Here is a 20,504-nt window from a genome sequence, read left to right on the forward strand (position 1 = left end):
GAGTTCTATATTCTTGTACTTGCATTTTAAGCGGTTGTGCGATGCAAATATACATTGCCCCTTTATCACGTCTATCCGTTTCACACAGAAGAATGGGTTCCCGAATCACATGTGTACGAGTTCCGGCGCAATCGCTGACGGCGAGCCCGCATTGGAGAGCGAGTGTAGGTCAAGGCTACGTGCTGGGGACGGTACTGATCGAGTATAGGAAACGGGGAAAGGGGTCAAGTTTGGGTCGATATGGCAATCAGCGGCGCCGAGCAGCTTGAATGCTGGCAAGCTGTGCGGATAGCCAGCCAGAAACTGAACTGGGAGCAACAAGGAAAGAAAGTCGCATTGATCGCGTTGTACAGTATTTACACCATCCAGTATCAGCCCCTGTAAGCCCCCATGCTCCGTCACCTCAAATGTCCTCTCCAGCTCATGATACGGGTAGTTCCCGTGATAGGTTGCACCTATTAACAAAAGAAAAGGGGCTCTGCTTTATGCCTTTGACGAGGGGGACTGCACGTGTCCCTTGCCCGAGTAACCTTCTGACGAGAGACCAGTCAATGGGTCCGAGTTTTGGTTCTGCGGAGAGAGATGAGTTAGTGGCCATCGATAGCATCGGGCGCGGCGGAGAGCATCGGCAACTCACCTTCAAGAACTCGTTTGTCGCTTCCTGCCACTCCTTGGTCATGGTGCTCGGTGGCGGCTTGGCGAAAGACCGTACAGTGGCGAAGAGGAGGAGGCTGGCGCCGAGGCCGATGGCGGTATAGAGAGCAACCTTCTTGCCCTCACCGGGGGGGTCGAGGGCGCGAGGGCCGTGGGGACCAAATGCGACCCAGTAGGCTACATAGAGACGTGTCCGATTAGTGTCTGCTTTTGTGTATATATGTATGTATGTATCGTGATGGTTCGACCCTTGCGAGCGGGGGTGCGAGTGACGTAGGTGTTCTAGCAGCGCTACAAGCTTGCTCCCCATAAATTGGCGACCGCTAAACCATCGCGATCCATCCAAGTTCCAGCTAGGAACCTCCCTTCAAGCTTCGCGAAGCCTGCGGGACCGACCCGCCGTAGATGAAACTGGCCATGAGGGGGCTTGGCATCGGCAACTTACCGGCCTTCTTCTCCTGAACAGTCATGTCGGCCCAGTTCTCCTTCATCCGGTCGCGCAGGGCCATCCACAGCTCGGCCTGCTCCTGCATCGGCATGCCCTCCCATCTCTTCTCGATGTTGGCCAGGGTCGGGTTCGAGATGGCGTGTGTCGAGGCGGCGCGATAGCCGAGGGCAGTGGTGGCCGACTGCCGGGAGGCGCGCACCAGGGCGTTGCGGATGACGGGCGACATATTGGGCGATTGATAAAGCTCGTCGGTCGGCTAGCGGACTCGATGCAGACTTGGAGAGGGGAGATGGGTCCAATTGAGTAACCGGAGCGGCTGGCGGCCTGGGAGCTCGTCGGTGGGTGTGTTTTGTGTGAGGTGATTGAAGCGAGTATGCACGGACGAGCTTTTTTTCGGGCAGATGGCCTCAGCTTCCAATCAGGCCATTTCGAATTCCGAGCTCTGCAGTGCTGCCCGGCATTCCCGTTTAGTTGCAACTAGGCGGGGCTCCTCGGCATTCAATGATGTAATGGGAGGGTATCCACAATTCCAGGTAATGTGCATTTAACAGGAATATCTAGTTATGTAGTTAGATTATTTCACATGCTTTACTTTCGGTTTGTAGTTGAAAGCTTCTCATTGCCCACTACCTCTGCCATGATTCATGATTAATGGTAACTGGCCTCAGAGAGAAATTTCATGGCACCAGGTATCGAAAGAGGTATACTCGGTCGAGGAGAGCTGGCCACGATATACTAGATAAGTCGGGATGTGAAGAACTCGGAGAGTAAGCATATGGGAACTATACTATACATGATTATAATACTTGTTTGTTACATCTATAGCATGTAATCGGTGCCTTCTCAAGTTGTCTGCGCTGGTCTTCGTCTTTGCAGCCGCCCCTTGAGCTTGCAAACTGCCAGTGTTGCTTCACTCTGACCGGAAGCTAGAACGCACGGCAACTATTCAACTGTGTTCTTACATCGGCGTTGCCACCCCTCAGTTCAGCTGGATTATTTTTCTTGATTTTGCTCTGGCTGTGGCGCTGGACGCCCCTGAGGTTCGAGTGTTTTGCTGCCTTGGTGTGAGTCGCCGACTGCCACGGTTGTTATGATAACGGAATCTCACCGAATCGACATGCCCTCTTTCTTCTCCTTTAACTCCTTTAAACTTGGGTTGAATGTATAATAAGCTAGAGGAATGTCAACATCCACGAGAGCTTTCCATGTCAAATTACACTCCTCACCGTTACCAATCCCGAAAGCTATGAGGATGCCAATCGTGATCACCTTGGATTGATTGCTCATTGTCGGGGATGGCCGTTTCAGACGGCTTGATCAAAAACGGTCTGTTTGGTGTTACAAAATGATTGTGCTTTGGCTTTGACTGAGAGCTTGCTGGCCTCCTTGATGCGATTTATTTTCTGGTGTAACATACACTGATACGAATACCACTGGTAACAAAACACTTACACTGTACACAGTACGATCCTAGAAGGCCCGACAGTGTTAATTGGTGGCAGCATAACGCGAACTGCGGACCAAAATGCCCCACCAGAGCTTCTGCAAGTCGCGTCTCACGCCAATTTACGCGCCATCCGCGGTGCACTCAGGGCCCGGTACCTTGTAATTACTAAGTTATCCCTGCAGCGCCCATGCATGTATGTCTTCACGACGGATCTGGTGGCAATCCCCCCGACAAGCTGGCTCGATGATTCAATGACATCCACGATATGATAATAGGGCGCAATGAAGAGCTGGAGGGAACTGGGAGAGGTTCCGGATTCGGACGACGAGAGCTTCGATGACGCGAATTTTAACGATGACAATGATGGAGACGAAGGCGACAACCTCGACCAATTCACGCAGTTACCCCGAAACGATGTCGACGATACGCGAGTGGAAGAGAAGAGCCAGGACCCGGCCAAAGATGGAGATGGGGACATATGGAGTGTTCCGAGTTCTTTACCGGAGCAAGCTTCGCCCTTCCTCGCTACGATTTCGGGCCAGGCGTCACAAATGCTGAGCCAGCCACCGTGGCACGCCCAACCGACAGCAGACATACCGGAGCGGGGCACCCCTTCTACTCCCACCAAGTCTACGTTCGACAGGCCCGCATCATCTACACCAAGGAACCGGCCTAAACTCACGTCGGATTCAGATCTCGAGGATGAGATATTGACAGGCTATGTCCCGGCCGCAAGTCCGGGTTCGGGCGCGTCCTCTCCTGCGAGCTTTCTCTCAAGGACACCCACACCACCGCGATTTCCTTCATTACCCGATATTCGCCTTACTCCCCCGGTGGCCCACCCTACGCAGTCCCCGACCCGCGAACCGCCGTCCGTGGAGGAAACGAACACTCAGGCATTGCTAAATCAGGCCGAGCCCCGGCGAGAGCGCTCATTCCGTCCCCGGAAACCGATCCAGCAGCACCCTTATCTTCTCGAGAACGCGCAATACGCTACTTTTATGAAGTCGCACGGTGTGAAGCCCATCCGGGTTGCCCAGTCATCCCGGCCGGCAGGAAGCGGAATCGAGGAGGAAGACTCCCAGGAACAAGAATTCCAGGCCGAGGAAAGCCAGGAAGCAAGCGGGGGGGTCCTCGGCGGCCTAGAAGAAAGTGGGCCGATTCTATTTGATGACGACGAGGATGAATTGACCCTCACCCCTTCAGCCCCGAAAACATCTCCTCGAGGCCAGGAGATACGAACTAGCAGCCAGCAGCCCAATGGCGACCAGACTGATGCTACGAGCCTATCCGACGAGGAGTTCCCTCCGTTAGATCGGCTTCGGCCGGTCTCTCCAAAGAGGCGGCAGCAAGTGTCGAAGCGGCAGCGCCCCCAGACGTCGTCCTCCGTCAAACGAAAAAGGGCTAGATTCATACCTGATTCGTCGTCCCAGGCGTCGCCACAACGCCCCACGTTTATTCAGCCGCCGCCTTTAAACGTATGGGATTTATCCTCTTCACCACCTACACCGTCTCCGCCGGAAGAACCGTTGCGGAAAATCAGAACCACCCCGAAACCGCCCGTTGAATCTCGTCCGAGCACATCGGATACACCTGCTCGGGACCCAGGATTGAATTCTGCTGTACTCGAAGCCAGAGCCACAAACTCTCCGATCCTGATCAACGAGGATTCCCTGAGCGACCTCAGTGATGGGGATCAGGCGGATTCTACAGACAGCTCTGGTTCTGGTAGTGACTCAGAGGTGGTTCGCCAAAACAGTCGCAGGATCCGCGGAGTATTGCCAGCCTCATGGCTCCGTATAGATCAGCAAGGTAAACCCGTCGCACGGAATGCCCGGAGAAGGACCCCTCAACCTTCACCGGAACGTACTGCAAGGCGTGGAGTGGCCCTGCCCCGTCAGGGCTTTGAAAAACCCTCCAGCGCGGCGCCATTGATGCTGTTTGATGAGTCGGAAGACTCCGAGAACGAGTCACCTCGGCGACCAATCGCCACAAACGATCCCATTCCAACGGCACCGAGGACTATCGTGATTAACGAAGACGATGGGGCTTCCGTGATTGAAGAGGATACGATTGACTGGATGCTTCCGGGGAGGAAGAGATCCGGACCACAAAAGACGTCTGGTAGGGCAAAGAAGCAGAAGCAGAGTAGAACGCAGTCTGTTTTCCAGGGCCGCCCCAATCCAACTTCTCGGCAACCCAGGATAACCCAGGTTCTACATCGATCAAAACAGGGTGCCACACCAACCTCCGCGAAGAGGAATTTAACAAAGCAACAACGGCATCGAGAAAGGGGTGGCTCTAGGGTGGATCGCAATACTGATAGGAAGAGAGCCACACCCCCACTTCTGAGCATTCTGGATGTTGCGGAACCTGAAGCTCCAAAGTTTGTCAAGATCGCCGCGCGCGCTGCAAAGAGGAGGTTGAATTTGGGCAAAGCTAGTCCATCCAGGAAGCTCATTAGTCTGGCAACACGTAACGACAACGTTGACGCCCTTTCAGTCCTTCGGGACTGGAAATCAGGCAAGACGAAACCCAAGATTCCCACGCCACAACGAAAGCATCTCGAGAAGCCGAGGAGCAGGCCAGTGCTGCGCGAGATATCGACAAATACCACTCCACGACCCCGGGGTGGCCAACCCCGGAAGCTGGTTCGACAAAGCAACCTGGACTCATTTGTCGCCGCCGAAGAAAGTTCACAAGATGTCCAGGCCCCTCAACCGGCTTCAACTTCGGCTATCCAACCGCGGAAACAAATACCAGACCGCCCTCCGAGCCTGCACCCGGCACAACTCGAGGAGGAGGAAACCGGGGATAAACGACGGCAACTCAATGCACGGAAGCGGACTCTGGATGCCTTTTATAGGAGGCACCAGAGGATTTTGGATGCCTCGGCAGATGACGGTTCAGATCGCGTTCTCGACATGGACTTCACACTCCGGGAGCCCGTGGCCGAAGAACAAGGCAACGGGGCTGAAGTTGGTATGGGTGTTGAGACACCTTCCGCCCCAACAAGCAGAAACCCCAAAGTTGACAGGTCAAGATTCCGCAAGAGGCGTCGCCCCCAATGCGTGGACTTGGAGGCTCCGCAATACGCTCGCGCAAACGATCCCTTGCCGGCGGACTTCTCGGCTATTGAAGTCCGGGAACGCCAAACACAGGACAAGACCTTGGCCGAAGACAAGCTCAGAGGCCTTGGCCCATACGGAACGCACTACACACATCACTTTGAAGTTTTCCCGCTTGATAGAGACGTTTACTTTCACGAAAGCACCGTCATTGGACGCGGATTAGTGCGTGACGCGGTAGATGTTTCTCTGTCTGACCGGACCCGCCATCAAAGGCCAGCCGTGTCCTTTCCCCTGGATGGGAGAATCCTAAGGTGGAGCACTTGGAACGATACTACATCTTCAGAACTCGGTATCCTCATTGACTGGGTTACCGAACAACTGGCTCAGGGCACAGCGGCAAGCGAAGGGTTTAGCCCAAAGGCACCGGAAGCGGCCGACTTTGTGCTTGGATACGTGTTGCATTCCCTGAATATTCCCACTGATTCTGCGGGGAAGGCATTTGTGTCGAGGTGGCTTGAGATTCTTTCCAGTTTCACTAATCGTCTCGAGTCAACTGATACGAGCTTGGTCTCGGAGGGCGCCAAGAGAGCGCAGCTTGGGGTTAATATCCGCCTTTCTCTCGCCACGCTGGCGGTACGTTCGATAAGCCAGGGACCTAACGGCGACCCTTTTCAATCCATGAAACTTGATGATTTGCTCAAGAAAACGGCTTCGATCACCATCCGTCACCTCCTATCATGCGGCACCGAGGAACTGCGAACTCTTTACGGCGATTTGCAACGTTCAGGTTTCAGGGAGCGAGGTATACGTCCGGACCTGTGTCTTGCGAACTGTTGGGTGGTTATGATGAGACTCTTGGAAAGCGCTGCCATTCCGAGAAGCTCTTTCTGGGATGTCACCCAGTCTGTCATGCTAGGCCGTGAGGTCGCCTTGGGCTCGGATGCACAGGTGTTTGAGCGGATTTGGCAAGACGTGTTCACGTTACTGCCACTCTCTGAGATCGACAACTCCGGACTTCTCGTTTCGGGGGCGAGGCACGTTACACCGGTAGAAGGATGGGCGCTGCCGCAGCAGTTGCTGAAGCGAGTCTTTCAGCTGTACCAAGCAAATCCTCGTCAACCGCCCGGTTTCAACGACTACTGCCGAGCCCTTGTGGCACGCTGCCATTTTCTCGTCCAGCAGTGGGGATGGCGCAAGTGTACCGGTGTTATCGGGACCATCTTCGACTTCTTCGGTTCGCAAAACCTGGCGCACCTCAGGAACGAGGAAGTGTACAAATCCCCGCAGTTTCTCGAGGAACTTGACCGCAAGCTGTCGCTGGCCATCGAACCAGAAGACCGGTGCTTCCACATCTTCATCAAACTTTTAGCCTTGGCGATCCAGCGTCTAAAGGAACTCGGCCGCCCCAACGACATCAAGAATCTCGTCACCAGGACGCTCCCCAACCACAGCCGGCAATATCTAAGGGAGGACACCATCCGCCAGCATGATCTGGCAGCCCTAAGAAACCACCATGATCTCTTGTGCACTTTGTTCTGGGTCTCACCGCCTGAGTTGCGGCGAGAAGTCCACGACATAGAGGCGCTGGTCGTCCCTGGTACCGCTCACAAGGAAGCATGTCTGATTAACGTTAGAGCCTGGAATCAGCTTGCACGCTTTGTGATTGCCAAGGATGAGGGCGGCGTCGTTTTCAGGCCACTCGCTGTCTGGCGGAACAATGTCTTCAACCAGGTCCTGGATCAGTACCTCTCCGCCGCCTCGGACATTGAGCAGCAGTTCCGGGCCCTGTCCACTGAGATGCCCAACATCAGCAAGGATATGCGGGACGAAATGGTAGCCAAGAACAAGGCGACGGCCTTGGATGTGCTTCACTTCTCCGTGAAGGCGTCTCTGGATGTCTTGCAGCGGGCCCCGACTCTCGAGGCGGTTTTGTATGGGCTCAACACAGGTAAGCCGACTTCTCTCGTCGCGTGAACCGGATGGCTAACTTGGAGTAGGCCAACTGCAAAAGGTGTTCACTAGTCTTGACTATCAGTCTCTAGGGTTTGACTGGGGCATACTCCGAGTAGCGCTCGACACGCTCGAGCATCTGATGGGCCGGATAGACCAAGCGTCGGAAGAGCAGTACTCGAGCGAGTTCGACGACAACATTAATGCCCCTTTCCTGGAGGACGCCGTGCTGGTATGTCTTGGTTCTATTATTGATTTCATGAGATGCTAATCTGGTATGGAATAGCTGGTGAATGAGCACCTGACCAAAGACTTTTTCTGGATGACCCGAACCATTCTTGCCCTTCCCCTGGAAAAGTCTCCACGGCGACACACCCAACAGTCTGCCTGCGCGGAGAAAGCGGTCACCTTGGCGGCAAGGATTGCGGCTAGGTTTGTCAAGAACAGAGTCACGGTTCGTAGTTTTTCGTCCTATACACTTACCTTGAGGCACATCGCTGACCTTGACAGCAACTGCTGCCTTACTTTTCTCCCGGAAAGTACAGTTTGTTTCCCGACGTACCGAAGAACTTGACGACACCGGAAAGGAGATTTCTCCCACTCTTTCTTGCAGTCCTTGTCAAGAATCACGTTTTCGATTTCCGAGACATTGGAATCAACGTTTTGGGCCTGTGGGTACTCGCGGTTGTGAAGCCGCTGAGGTATCTAGGGTACGAGAACTACTTAGCAGAAGTTCTCAAGCACCACAATCTGGCCTTCTTGGAACGAGCCACAGTTACCGTGGGAATCCCTCCGGATTACAACTCGAACATCGACTTCTTCTCTTGCGCCATCCAGTATATGCGGAAGAAACTCAGAGAATATGATTCAGTACAAGCGAGGCAGCATCGTGACGAATTCAAAAAGACGCTCCAGCTGGTCATGCAGAAGATCAAGGATGACTTGGCGCTGCTCCGGTCTTATCCCAGCGAACATGGCCTATACATTGACTTTGTGAGACAGGTCATCTCGCTGATCAAGTCTCACGGAGTCAACATCTGCACAGTCGATCCCTTCTTCATGCAGCCGAGCGCTGATTACTCGCCATCGATTCAAGATCCGCAGCTTCATACCGCCGGCATCGTCGCGTACGGAGTCAAGCTGAGCGAAGGGGACGCCACCGCGACCCAGCAGCTCTTCCACTATTTGCTCAACAACTTTAAAGTTTCGTTAGGCAACGACAAGCTTCAGCAGGAATGCAAAATTTTGAGCAGGGCAATGAGAAATGCCCATGTCACATCATTCATACTGCAGCACATGATACCGGCCATCATCCAGGCGTCCGCCCAAGTTCCAGATTGCTGGGCGTTGTTGGAGGTGTACACGGTCGCGCTTGGGGAAATCCTCGATTCAGGCTGCGTTCCGAAGGAACTACCAAACCACGACGTGGAGCATGCGGTGGGGATCTTGACGAGTATTCTGGCCTGGGTCGACACACTCAGGAACACCGCGGCGTTTTCGCTCCCTCGACTGCACATCCTGTCGCTCCTGGCCACCATAGCCAACATCCTACAACCAAGCCTCGCAGCTTACCTGTTCAACGAACCCGACTCAGACTCGGCAATACCTCACCTACAAGACCCCATAGACAAAATCGCAACGTTGTTTACAGAGTTGCGGTTTCACATCGGGGACACCCTCTCCCTCCCAGATGGAGGGGGCACTACCCCGACCAGCCTCACTCTATCAAGCATCTTGACCGCCCTGCCACCAAGGTCAATACCCGCACCCGGCAGCGGCGGCCACCCGCGCGTGCAAACGTTTGCCAACTTCATCGCGACGGACGTGCGGCAGAACTGGGTGGTGACGGCGGACCGTGTCATGGTGAGGATGGCGTCCTCGGGGCGGGGGTCGCAGGGAGGGTTCCCCATGATGATGAGTCAAACCATGGTGGCCGGCGGTGGTGTGCCCTCGCTTCGCGGGGCGAGCTATAGTCCGTGGGAGTGGAGGGCGGTTTTGGAGAGGCTGGGTGCTGCTGTGGGGAGGTGGGAGTTGGGTGGGAGAGAGGGACGGGGGAGGAAGGGAGGGCATTGGAAAGGGGGGAAGCGAGGAGGGGTGGAGGATGAGATGCTGTTTTAGGGGTTTTGGGCTATGAGAGACGGGTATATAGATCATGAGTAATGACGAGCCTTTTCTGATGTTTTAGCGACAGCGGCCTTATCTTCTGGCTTACAGTGCTGTCCTGCTCTCCTCTATTCTCGCCGACTCGAGACATTTTAGCCATGTATAACCCTAACCCTGTATGTTGATGAAGGTTCGGTTGTCAACGGCCAAATTTGATGGCCACTGAATGGCGGCGGTGCACCGACATCGCGATCCTTCGTGTGCTCCTTCACGCCCGGCAGCAACTACCTCCACTGCAACAGTAGTTGCCCAGGTACGCCATTGGATACCGACGAAGCCCGAATAGGCAATTCGATTCGCATGTACGCGGTAACCCCCAAATCGCCTTGTTCTCATGCCTACGGCCGCCGGGGCTCGGGCCCTGCTGTCGGTGCAGACTCCCTCTAGAGCCAATCGACTGCCCCGCGCCCTTGTTCACGCCAGTCCGACCTCCGCTGTCGCTTCCGCTGCTATTCGTAACCCTCTTCCACATCGATGCCGTATTCCCCGCCGTCCGAATGGCCCCGCGATAACCACCCGCAGCTTCCACAGCTCGCCGTCCCTCCTCGCCCGCCCCGATGAATCGAACGCCGAGGATCCCCCTTCCCCCCCGGCCGGCTCAAACAAGGACAATGGGGCGGCAGCAACAGAGAATGGCCGGCCGGCCGAACCCGAGTCCAACCCAGCCACTGATGCTGATGCCGATGCCAAACGGGAGAAGCTGAAGAGTGCCGGCTACGGCTCGGCCCGCGCCCGCGCCAACCGCAACAACCGCGTCGAGGAGGCGCCCCCCTTCGAGGTGCCTTCGTGGTTTTCGATGCCCCAGATCTCGCTGTACGAGCAGCGGCCCATCGGTGTTCCTAGCACCCGGTTGCCCCAGCTAGGCCAGGCCAATCGCGATCCGCTGCTGCTGATCCAGGAGAAAACGGTTGAGAAAGCCTCGCTCCGGGAGGAGGAAGTAGACGCATTCAAAGACAAGTTGACTCGCTTCGCAAGGAGGAGAGAATGGGAGGACGGCACCCTATATCGATTGCTGAAGCGGGCAAAGGCCGTACACCGAGCGGCTTTCTGGCAGACTTTTCTGCTTACATATAATGAAAGCGAAGCCAACCCAAGTCACATCGAGAGACTGCGCCAGCACCATTTGGCGAGTATGTACGAAAGGGACCTGTGGCACCCCTCACCCGCGCTCTCACAGGAGTCTCAGCGCTGGCTTGCAAATGTCCGGTCCGACACCGGGCCTGGTTCGGGATTTCACCAGAGCCCCATAGCCCAACGACCGGAGCCCGAGTACGCCCCCTCCGTGGAGCTCCTCGCCGTCGTGACCTCCCAAATGACCGCGTTGCCCATATCTGACCGGCCAGATGTGTATCGGCCCCAGATTGTTCTCTCCATGCTCAATGGAGCGGGGAGGACAGTCGCCGACTCGATAATCAACGACGTAGCCACAGACCTCAAGGCCGATGTTGTGCACCTATCTGCCCATCACATCGCCCGTCTCCTGGGGCCTTACTTGGGTCAAACTCAGTATTCAGCCCGCGGTTCCCTCTCCATGCTTGGCCACGCCGCTGCCGAGATGAACGGGAGGGTTGTGCCGCGGGCCATTCCCGCTCCCAGCTCTGGCTCCGGCTCCGAGCCGGATCAGATCGGCGCGGTCGCCGTCGAGCTGCCCGTGCGGCTGCGGAATTTGATCACACAGAGGGAGCTCTTCGGGGTGGGTGGTTCAGATAACCGCTGGGAAGATCTGAAAATCGACTCTGCGCTGGAGACGATTGTTGCCGCTGTCGATCAGAAACGTGAACGGGAGGTGACGGTGACCAAAGCCTGCCCCTCGATCATAGCTTCTATACGCAACGAGAACGAGTTAGAGGTGAAGGCGCTACGGCGAGACCTCATCATCCATCTCCACGACTACGTGGAAGTGAACTTGCTGTACCGCCCCATCATCCAAAGGCTACGGGCCATTGCCGACCGGATGTGGAAGGCAGGGAGAAAGGTTGTTCTCGTCGGCAGCTCCTCCGGTGAGCTAGACAAGTTACCGGAGTACCGAGAGCAGCTCACCGAGTTGGCTCGAGACGGCGCCCACGTCATCCCGTTCCATGCCGACCCAGAGAGGACGGACGTGGAAGAGAAATGGGCCAATGCCGAAGAAAACCTGGCTAATATCGAGGATATGCTCCGCGCCATGGTTGGCGACGAAGTCCCCATAACCATTACCAAGGGGCTCCTGCACTCGAAAGATCCCAAAGTCTCGAAAAAGGACTTGGATATGGCGTTTAACTGGCTAAATAAAAACGTCCTTGACGCAGAATGGGTACAGCGTCTCGTATCGCTGATGGTGGGTGCCCGAATGGGCCCCCGCGAGGAGTACGGCGTTCCGGAGCTATGCTACGGCCTGCAGTTCACGCTCGACCGGGACAAGCACTGGCATAAGATCAACCCAGATATCTTGGCCCCTTACTCCTCCCCGCTTGCCGCGCCGCGAAAGTCGGCATCCTCCCCCGCCAAGAACCTTTCCGGCGCTGCCGCGTCTAAACAATATAACGAAAACGAGAAGAAGCTCCTTTCGGGCCTCATCAACGCAAACGACATGCACACAACCTTCGACCACATCGTCGTCCCGCAGGAAACCAAAGAGTCACTCATCGGCCTGACCACCCTCTCCCTCGTCCGCCCCGAGGCCTTCTCCTACGGCGTGCTCAAAACGGAGCACATCCCCGGCTGCCTGCTCTACGGGCCGCCGGGGACGGGTAAGACGCTGCTCGCCAAGGCCGTGGCCAAGGAGTCCGGCGCGAGCATGCTCGAGGTGTCGGCGGCGAGCATCAACGACAAGTACGTGGGCCAGAGCGAGAAGAACGTGCAGGCGCTCTTCAGCCTGGCGCGCAAGCTGGCCCCCTGCGTCATCTTCCTCGACGAGGCCGACGCGCTCCTCGCCGCCCGCCGCACCGGCTCCACCCGCGCCGCCTACCGCGAGACCATCACCCAGTTCCTGCGCGAGTGGGACGGCCTCACCGGCTCGCGCGCCTTCATCATGGTCGCCACCAACCGGCCCTACGACCTCGACGAGGCCGTCCTCCGCCGCCTGCCCCGCAAGATCCTCGTCGACCTGCCCCTGGCCCCGGAGCGCCAGGCCATCCTGCGCGTCATGCTGCAGGACGAGGCCCTCGCCCCCGACGTCGACCTCGCCCGCCTCGCCGCCGACACCGAGCTGTACTCGGGCTCCGACCTCAAGAACCTCTGCGTCTCCGCCGCCATGGAGGCCGTCCGTGAGGAGGTGCGTGCCAAGGTTGCTTGGCAGGGGGAGGGCGAGTTCCAGTGGCCTGAGAAGCGCGTGCTCGAGCAACGCCATTTTGATAAGGGCCTGCGCGAGATTAGTGCCAGCATCAGTGGGGATATGGATGGGCTGAAGGCGATCCGCAAGTTTGATGAGCGCTATGGTGACGCCGGGCGGAAGAAGGTGGCGAAGAAGGGGATGGGCTTTGAGGTGGTGCCTGATGATGGCAAGGGGTCGAGTGGGGAGGCGAGAGTGAGGCAGGTCAATCCTGCGGCTTGAATTGAGTGTATGTGAGGGAAGGGGGGGATAATGAGCCGTGGAGGAACTAGAATGGCGCATGGCGTTGGAAGAATGCAAATAGCAAGTAGCTAGCTAGCTGTGCGTGCGTATATCTGGGGTTGGCCATTCGGCCGCGGCCGTTCCATGTACCTGTGCCATTTGTGTGGGTAACCGCCGGGGATTTGGTCCCGTGCATTAGATAAAATATAAAGAGGCTTGGGTGGGAGACCATATATTTCAACCTTTGTTCTCCCGAGCCTAATGCGTAATGGTATCATCAACGAATACACCCTTTTCCTGCGTTATACGCTATATTTATATATCCCATCCGTCCACCCGCCCCTTCACTTCCTCGCCTTCGCCTCGCCCTGCGCCGAACGATACAAGTCCAACGCCGAATTAATCCCCAGCAGCGTCGCCTCAAACAGCGCCAGCACCGAATCCTGCCCACCCCTAGGCGGCTGCCAGCGCAGCTTCTTACGCGTCCGCTCGTAGTGCTCCCTAATCTCGCGCTTGCGCTTGTCCATGACCTGCTGGCGGATGCGCTCGGCCTCGGCGGCGAGCGCGTTGATGCGGTCGGTCGACCGCTGCAACGACTCGGCGTAGTAGGCGAGCTCCTGCGTGCGCGCGGCGTCGCCGGACAGGAAAGCCGCCCAGAACTGCTTGAGGAACTCGGTCGTCGTCGCGTTGGTCAGCACGCACCGCTGCGCAATCTCCGGGGGTATTCCCATGGGCGACGCGTCCTCGTCGCCGCCACCGCCCAGAGCGAAGGTGCCCTGCGTCTCGGCGCGCTTCTTGCGCATGCCGTCGAGGATCTGGCTCTGTGCTTGCTTGCGGGCGCTCCGCGCCCCGACGTGGCTGGGCTTTTTGGTGTCGGGGTCGCTGTCGCTGTCGTCGTCGACGCCGATGCCCCTGCGGATGTCTATTCCGCCTGAGCCGTCGTCGTCGAGCGTCTCGATGTCGGCGGTGACTTCGAAGAGGACCTCCGAGGGGACCTGCGTTTCGTAGATCTTGGCCTCTTCGGATTGGGTGTCGTGGTTGGAGAAGAACTTGTTCTGCTCCTTGACGTTGAGTTTGATGCGGGATGCCTTTGCGTCGCCGCGGAGATCGCGCAGGCTGAGCTCGCTAAAGGTGCGCGTGTCGTCGTCGAGCCCGTCGCCAGCGGAAGGATCGGCGTCTGAAGGGGCGACATTGGCCATGATCTTCTCGCTGAGGCTATTGAGCGTCTTGATGATGGGGATGTTTCCCCGCGGCCGCATTTCGACATCCTTGCGGTTGCCGCTCTTGAACCCGCCCTGGTTCTCTTCGTTTGCTTCCAAGTCTATGATGTGTGGGACCTTTTGTGTCGACGTAATCTTGCTTGAGAAACCGAACGTGTTGTCGGCGCTGAGATATCGATCAAAAATGGCATCGTTAATGTCATTTTCTGTCACTCGCTCGCCGCGCAGCTGTTTGGATAGCTTGCTCAGGAAGAACCGAGACCAGAACTCGTTATCCTCAAGTTTAGGGACATTCTCGTTATATATGCGCCTCACAAGAGGGTGCTGCTGTAGGATCATAGAAATCTGCTCCGACGAGAGACTGAGCTTGAACAGATTATCCTCGGTTCGGGGTTTGATGGTGGAGAGCACATTGTAGGCTCCCTTCTTCTGGTTCAGCTCGATGGCATGAGCACGGAGAAGGCCAACCCTGGTGGACCAGAATCGAGCATTGAATTCGGCTTCTGGGATGGAACTAGGTTTCAAGGCGAAGGCATCCTTGTAGGTTCGGGCTAGACCCTCGTCCTTCGTTAGGAGTGATTGCTGCAGCTCGGTGTCTGCTTTGAGCACGTTGTCGTCGAACCACCTCGGCGGCGCTGCCTTGGCGTTCACTGTGTTGGCAAAAGACATGGCCGCCGAGGCCCCGGCGCCGTCCGCCCCATCTGCCCCGTTCTGCGCCGCCGGTGCCGCGGGTTTTGGCACGTTCGGGTCGTTCTCGCGTGCAGCAGCCAGCAACTGAGAGAGAAGATCCCTAACGGCGTTCGCCTCAGCTCTGGCCTCGGAGGGCGACGTAAACTGGAAGAGGAATTGTGATGGTGCCGCCCCTTCGCCCGCGCCCGGTTTGGGTTTCTCGATGACCCTCAAGATGACTTTTGCTGCTCCATCGGGAGTTTGTTGAAGATTCATTATATTCTCCAGCGCCAGAGACACGGTAGGCGGGCCCGTTGCGGGTAATGGCATCCATATCAAGGCACTGCGGTCATCGGTCAGCGTGAGGATGCCTTCCTTCTTCTTGTACGAGGTCCTGCCACGCGGGAGGGCCATGTTGGCAGCAACGCCCGCGGAGCAGGCTTAATCAATGAGTCCAGTAATTCCTAATTCCTGTCGCCGTTCCTTTAGCCAACCCCGAATACGTTCTTGGTTGGTTGGATGGAGTTTGGCAGCTGGAATGCGTATTGCGGCGTTGTTAGCGGCGCGGTGCTTCAGGTTTAACTTTGATGAACTTCAATTCCACTTTTGAGTTGTTGTGAAGGTCCCAGGCAACCCTGGGCCAAAGAGGCTTGAGAGGTTACCGTGCCAAGTCGCTAATTATAACGGTCCACCCCACAACCCGGTCAGGACGAACCCCACTGCGATTCTTAGATCCAGATTTGCCTTCGTCTCCGTCATCTATCAAGGCTCCAAACAATGCGGGAAGATAAGACGGTTCAACGGCTTGTGCTTCGTATTTTGTCTCATAGATAATGAGCTGAAAAGAATAAAAAGAAAGGAAAATAATAAGATTGCTGCTGCTCTGGACCGGTCTCGTCCGCGCGCTACCCCCCGCTTGGTCTGGGAACCCCGGGCCCGGACCGGTTCTGGGAACCGAAACCCAATGGCAGGGTCGAGGGTGAGGTCACGCGCTGTGCACCGATGGATTGACTTAAATCAGTATTGCTGAAACAAAATAACTTGGAACCCCCCAAGCCCCTTCTCATATGATCCAATGCAGGGAGCAAACCGGAATACCGTACGGTTTGTTTGCGGGACTTAAACAACAGAAAGTCGGATTCAGGGACCTGAGAGAGTACAATTATTCCCAAAGGTACCACAGTAAAAAAAAAACCACGCTCTCGGCTTGGCCCGGATATCGATGGATTTGCGACCGAAGAACGAGACAAGGAAGTGGGTGGCGGGTTCGCGATTGTCCCAAAAGGCGACAGAGGCCTCGGGCTCACACGCTGCTTCCGTCTAGCCGTGGCTTGGCCACACCAAGTGAGCATCCAAGTGCCGCAGGGCGACCGCTGGTTGGTTGCATCGGGTATCGGACAGGGGTTCTCTTGCAGGTCCCCAAGTCACCCGCCAGCGAAAATTGCCGTCATCGTCTCCGGCCCAGCGCCCTTTTTCAGCAGGCCAGCCCAGGGCAAGGAAGCGGGCAAAGACTTGGTCATTTTCCCAAACCTAAACCAAACCACAAAAAAACAGCTCACCAAAGATTGGGACGGACACGCCCACCTGGAATGTCCCAAAATCAGACATCTCGTCCTTTGACGATATAGTTTCCGCTTTTTGTACCACCTTATACGCGACTTACTCCGCCGCTCTTTTAGTTTCTGCTGCCGTTGGCTGTCTTCTTATACCCAGTACGGTAGTTACGGTAGTTACCCGGAAGCTAGCAAACACACCCACCCGGCGGGTTTCGATTTCCACCTATTCCTGACGGCCCGTTGGTTTTTTCTCGCAAGTTGTTTGAGGGCAACACCTACACCATAAACCCTCATAACACCACAACTGAAACCCCGTAACACCCGGCCGAGATGCTGCGCACCTCCATCCGGGCGCTACAAAGCGCCGCGGCCTCATCGTCGCGATGCTTCTCGACAGCCACCGTCTCGGCGCGCGCCAACCTAAGGCCCGCCGCTGCCCGCCGCCCGCTCGCCATCGCCGCCCAAAAACGCTTCGAGAGCGCTCTGCATAACCCGCCCAACTCGAACGACAACTTCCTCTCCGGCAACACAGCAAATTACATCGATGAGATGTACCTGCAGTGGAAGCAGGACCCCGAGAGCGTCCATGTTTCGTGGCAGGTCTACTTCAAGAACATGGAGAGCGGCGATATGCCCATCTCCCAGGCCTTCACCCCCCCACCGTCTCTTGTGCCCGGCAGCGAGGCCGTCGTTGGCCTCGCCGCTGGCGCTGGTGTTGGCATTGGTGAGGGTTCCGACGTCGACAACCACTTGAAGGTCCAACTGCTCGTGCGCGCATACCAGGCCCGTGGCCACCACAAGTCCAAGATCGACCCCCTGGGCATCCGTAATGCTTCCAAGGGTTTCGGTAACATCCGCCCGAAGGAGCTCGAGCTCGACTACTACCAGTTCACGGAGAAGGACCTCGACACCGAGTACACCCTGGGCCCCGGTATCTTGCCCCGCTTCAAGCGCGAGGGCCGTGAGAAGATGACGCTCCGCGAGATCGTCGACGCATGCGAGAAGATCTACTGCGGCTCGTACGGCGTCGAGTTCATCCATATTCCCGACAGGGAAAAGTGCGATTGGTTGCGCGAGCGTGTTGAGGTGCCGCAACCCTTCAAGTACTCGATCGACGAGAAGCGCCGCATCCTGGATCGTCTTATTTGGAGCTCCAGCTTCGAATCTTTCCTCTCCACCAAGTACCCCAACGACAAGCGGTTCGGCCTAGAGGGTTGCGAGACTTTGGTACCCGGTATGAAGGCGCTCATTGACCGTAGCGTCGACTATGGCGTCAAGGACATCGTCATTGGCATGCCGCATCGTGGTCGCCTTAACGTGCTGAGCAACGTCGTTAGGAAACCCAACGAGTCCATCTTCAGCGAGTTCGCCGGCACTGCCGGTGCCGAAGACGAAGGTTCTGGTGACGTCAAATACCACCTGGGCATGAACTTTGAGCGGCCCACCCCCTCTGGAAAGCGGGTGCAGCTGTCTCTAGTGGCCAACCCGTCACATCTGGAGGCTGAGGACCCCGTCGTGCTCGGCAAGGTCCGTGCTATCCAGCACTACAACAACGACGAGGCTACCCACCGCAGCGCCATGGCCGTCCTCCTCCACGGCGATGCTGCCTTTGCCGCCCAGGGTGTCGTCTACGAGTGTCTCGGCTTCCATTCCCTCCCGGCCTTCTCCACCGGCGGCACGATCCATTTGGTTGTCAACAACCAGATCGGCTTCACCACAGATCCTCGTTACTCCCGCTCGACCCCCTACTGCACGGACATTGCCAAGGCGATCGACGCCCCTGTCTTCCACGTTAACGCCGATGACGTCGAGGCCGTTAACTTCGTCTGCCAGTTGGCTGCCGACTGGCGCGCCGAGTTCAAGCAGGATGTCATCATTGACATGGTCTGCTACCGGAAGCATGGCCACAACGAGACCGACCAGCCGTCTTTCACCCAACCCCTGATGTACAAGCGCATCCAGGAGAAGCACCCGCAACTTCAGATCTACGTCGAGCAGCTCCTGAAGGAGGGTACCTTCACCAAGGAGGACGTCGAGGAGCACAAGCAGTGGGTCTGGGGCATGCTGGAGGAGAGCTTCTCCAAATCCAAGGAGTACCAGCCTACCTCTAAGGAGTGGACCACCAGTGCTTGGAACGGCTTCAAGTCCCCCAAGGAGCTAGCCTCCGAGGTGTTGCCACACAAACCAACCGGTGTCGACCAGAAGACTCTAGAGCACATTGCCGAGGTCATCGGCTCCACGCCCGAGGGTTTCAACGCCCACCGCAACCTGAAGCGCATTCTCACCAACCGGACCAAGTCCGTGGTTGAAGGCAAAAACATCGACTGGTCGACCGCTGAGGCGTTGGCGTTTGGCACCCTCGTAACTGAAGGCCGCCACGTCCGTATCTCGGGCCAGGACGTCGAGCGTGGCACATTCTCGCAGCGCCATGCCGTCTTCCACGACCAGGAGACCGAGGACACCTACACGCCGCTCCAGCATCTCAGCAAGGACCAGGGCAAGTTTGTCATCTCCAACTCGTCCCTCAGCGAGTTCGGCGCTCTCGGTTTTGAGTACGGCTACTCCCTGACCGACCCCAACGGTTTTGTCATGTGGGAAGCCCAGTTTGGTGACTTCGCCAACAATGCTCAATGCATCATCGATCAGTTCATCGCCTCTGGTGAGCAGAAATGGATGCAGCGTACCGGCCTCGTCATGTCTCTCCCCCACGGTTACGACGGCCAGGGTCCCGAACACTCCTCCGGCCGCCTGGAGCGCTTCCTCCAGCTCTGCAACGAGGATCCCCGTGTTTTCCCCTCGGAGGACAAGCTGCAGCGCCAGCACCAAGACTCCAACGTGCAGATTGCCTACATGACCACTCCCGCCAACCTGTTCCACATTCTCCGCCGCCAGATGAACCGGCAATTCCGGAAGCGTAAGTTGCCGCATATTCGGCGTCTTCTGATATGATTTATGCTAACCTGTCGTCTAGCCCTCATTCTCTTCTTCTCCAAGTCGCTGTTGCGCCACCCCCTCGCTCGCTCCGACATTGAGGAGTTCACGGGCGACTCTCAGTTCCAGTGGATCATCGCTGACCCGGCGCACGAGTCTGGCGCCATCAAGTCGCACGACGAGATCGACCGTGTCATCCTCTGCTCGGGCCAGGTGTATGGTGCCCTTCACAAGTACCGCGCCGACAACAAAGTCGACAACGTCGCCCTTACCCGTATCGAGCAGCTCCACCCCTTCCCGTGGGAGCAGCTGCGCGAGAACCTTGACATGTATCCCAATGCCAAGACCATCGTCTGGGCCCAGGAGGAGCCCCTGAACGCCGGCGCTTGGAGCTACACGCAGCCGCGTATCGAGACGCTGCTCAACCAAACGCAGCACCATCACCGCAAGCACGTCATGTACGCCGGCCGCAACCCTAGCGCGTCGGTGGCTACGGGCCTGAAGGCGTCGCATACCAAGGAGGAGCAGGATCTCTTGGAGATGGCCTTCTCCGTCAAGCAGGACAAGCTCAAGGGCGAGTAAGCCCGCGGCTGTGGCATCGACCGTGAGGCGTAACCTGTAGACAGTTCTCATGTGGTCTGTCTTTTGTATTATCATCGATCATCGTATGCTCGAGTAATAGATCATTGGGTAGGGGGGATCATTAAACCTTTCCTTTGTTGCTCGCATGGTATCTGTTGGGTAATGGGGAAGCACTCTCCGTCGGGAGTGATCCCACCTAGCCAGGAGACGCTACATGTACAAAAGCGAGCAGTTCTTGAATGATGAGAAATGACCTTTACCTTTACCGATTTGCCGAACAT

The 20,504-nt window shown here is 56.8% G+C and overlaps 6 protein-coding genes across 6 annotated transcripts; 3 read left to right on the top strand and 3 right to left on the bottom strand.

Annotated features, from left to right (window-relative positions):
• Positions 1–276: 276 nt before the first annotated feature.
• Positions 277–1,497, bottom strand: F5144DRAFT_581979 (cytochrome c oxidase polypeptide V mitochondrial precursor). The gene is made up of 3 exons (XM_066789459.1): positions 1,100–1,497; positions 638–831; positions 277–570 (listed from the first exon to the last, which is right to left on the bottom strand). Exons 1-3 carry the CDS (start codon positions 1,326–1,328, stop codon positions 484–486), a joined length of 510 nt encoding a protein of 169 aa, XP_066639677.1. The 5' UTR covers positions 1,329–1,497; the 3' UTR covers positions 277–483.
• Positions 1,498–1,708: 211 nt separating this feature from the next.
• F5144DRAFT_581981 (uncharacterized protein) lies at positions 1,709–2,530 on the bottom strand. The gene is made up of 3 exons (XM_066789460.1): positions 2,329–2,530; positions 2,211–2,274; positions 1,709–2,156 (listed from the first exon to the last, which is right to left on the bottom strand). The coding sequence occupies exons 1-3, from the start codon at positions 2,387–2,389 to the stop codon at positions 2,096–2,098; spliced, it is 186 nt and encodes a 61-aa protein (XP_066639678.1). The 5' UTR covers positions 2,390–2,530; the 3' UTR covers positions 1,709–2,095.
• A 129-nt stretch (positions 2,531–2,659) lies between these two features.
• On the top strand, positions 2,660–9,688 carry F5144DRAFT_538676 (Mus7/MMS22 family-domain-containing protein; the record flags this gene model as incomplete). The annotated part of the gene is made up of 4 exons (XM_066787106.1): positions 2,660–7,568; positions 7,618–7,802; positions 7,857–8,024; positions 8,081–9,688. Exons 1-4 carry the CDS (start codon positions 2,831–2,833, stop codon positions 9,686–9,688), a joined length of 6,699 nt encoding a protein of 2,232 aa, XP_066639679.1. The 5' UTR covers positions 2,660–2,830.
• Positions 9,689–9,909: 221 nt separating this feature from the next.
• On the top strand, positions 9,910–13,437 carry F5144DRAFT_346752 (uncharacterized protein). Its single transcript, XM_066784265.1, has one exon. It carries the CDS (start codon positions 10,068–10,070, stop codon positions 13,263–13,265), a length of 3,198 nt encoding a protein of 1,065 aa, XP_066639680.1. The 5' UTR covers positions 9,910–10,067; the 3' UTR covers positions 13,266–13,437.
• On the bottom strand, positions 13,297–15,895 carry F5144DRAFT_346757 (uncharacterized protein). Its single transcript, XM_066784266.1, has one exon. The coding sequence runs from the start codon at positions 15,566–15,568 to the stop codon at positions 13,610–13,612; it is 1,959 nt and encodes a 652-aa protein (XP_066639681.1). The 5' UTR covers positions 15,569–15,895; the 3' UTR covers positions 13,297–13,609.
• A 712-nt stretch (positions 15,896–16,607) lies between these two features.
• On the top strand, positions 16,608–20,504 carry F5144DRAFT_517600 (thiamine diphosphate-binding protein). The gene is made up of 2 exons (XM_066786645.1): positions 16,608–19,624; positions 19,682–20,504. Exons 1-2 carry the CDS (start codon positions 17,041–17,043, stop codon positions 20,221–20,223), a joined length of 3,126 nt encoding a protein of 1,041 aa, XP_066639682.1. The 5' UTR covers positions 16,608–17,040; the 3' UTR covers positions 20,224–20,504.

This window comes from Chaetomium tenue, assembly GCF_020726465.1.
Source record: "Chaetomium tenue strain MPI-SDFR-AT-0079 chromosome Unknown F5144scaffold_6, whole genome shotgun sequence".
Lineage (NCBI taxonomy): Eukaryota > Fungi > Ascomycota > Sordariomycetes > Sordariales > Chaetomiaceae > Chaetomium > Chaetomium tenue.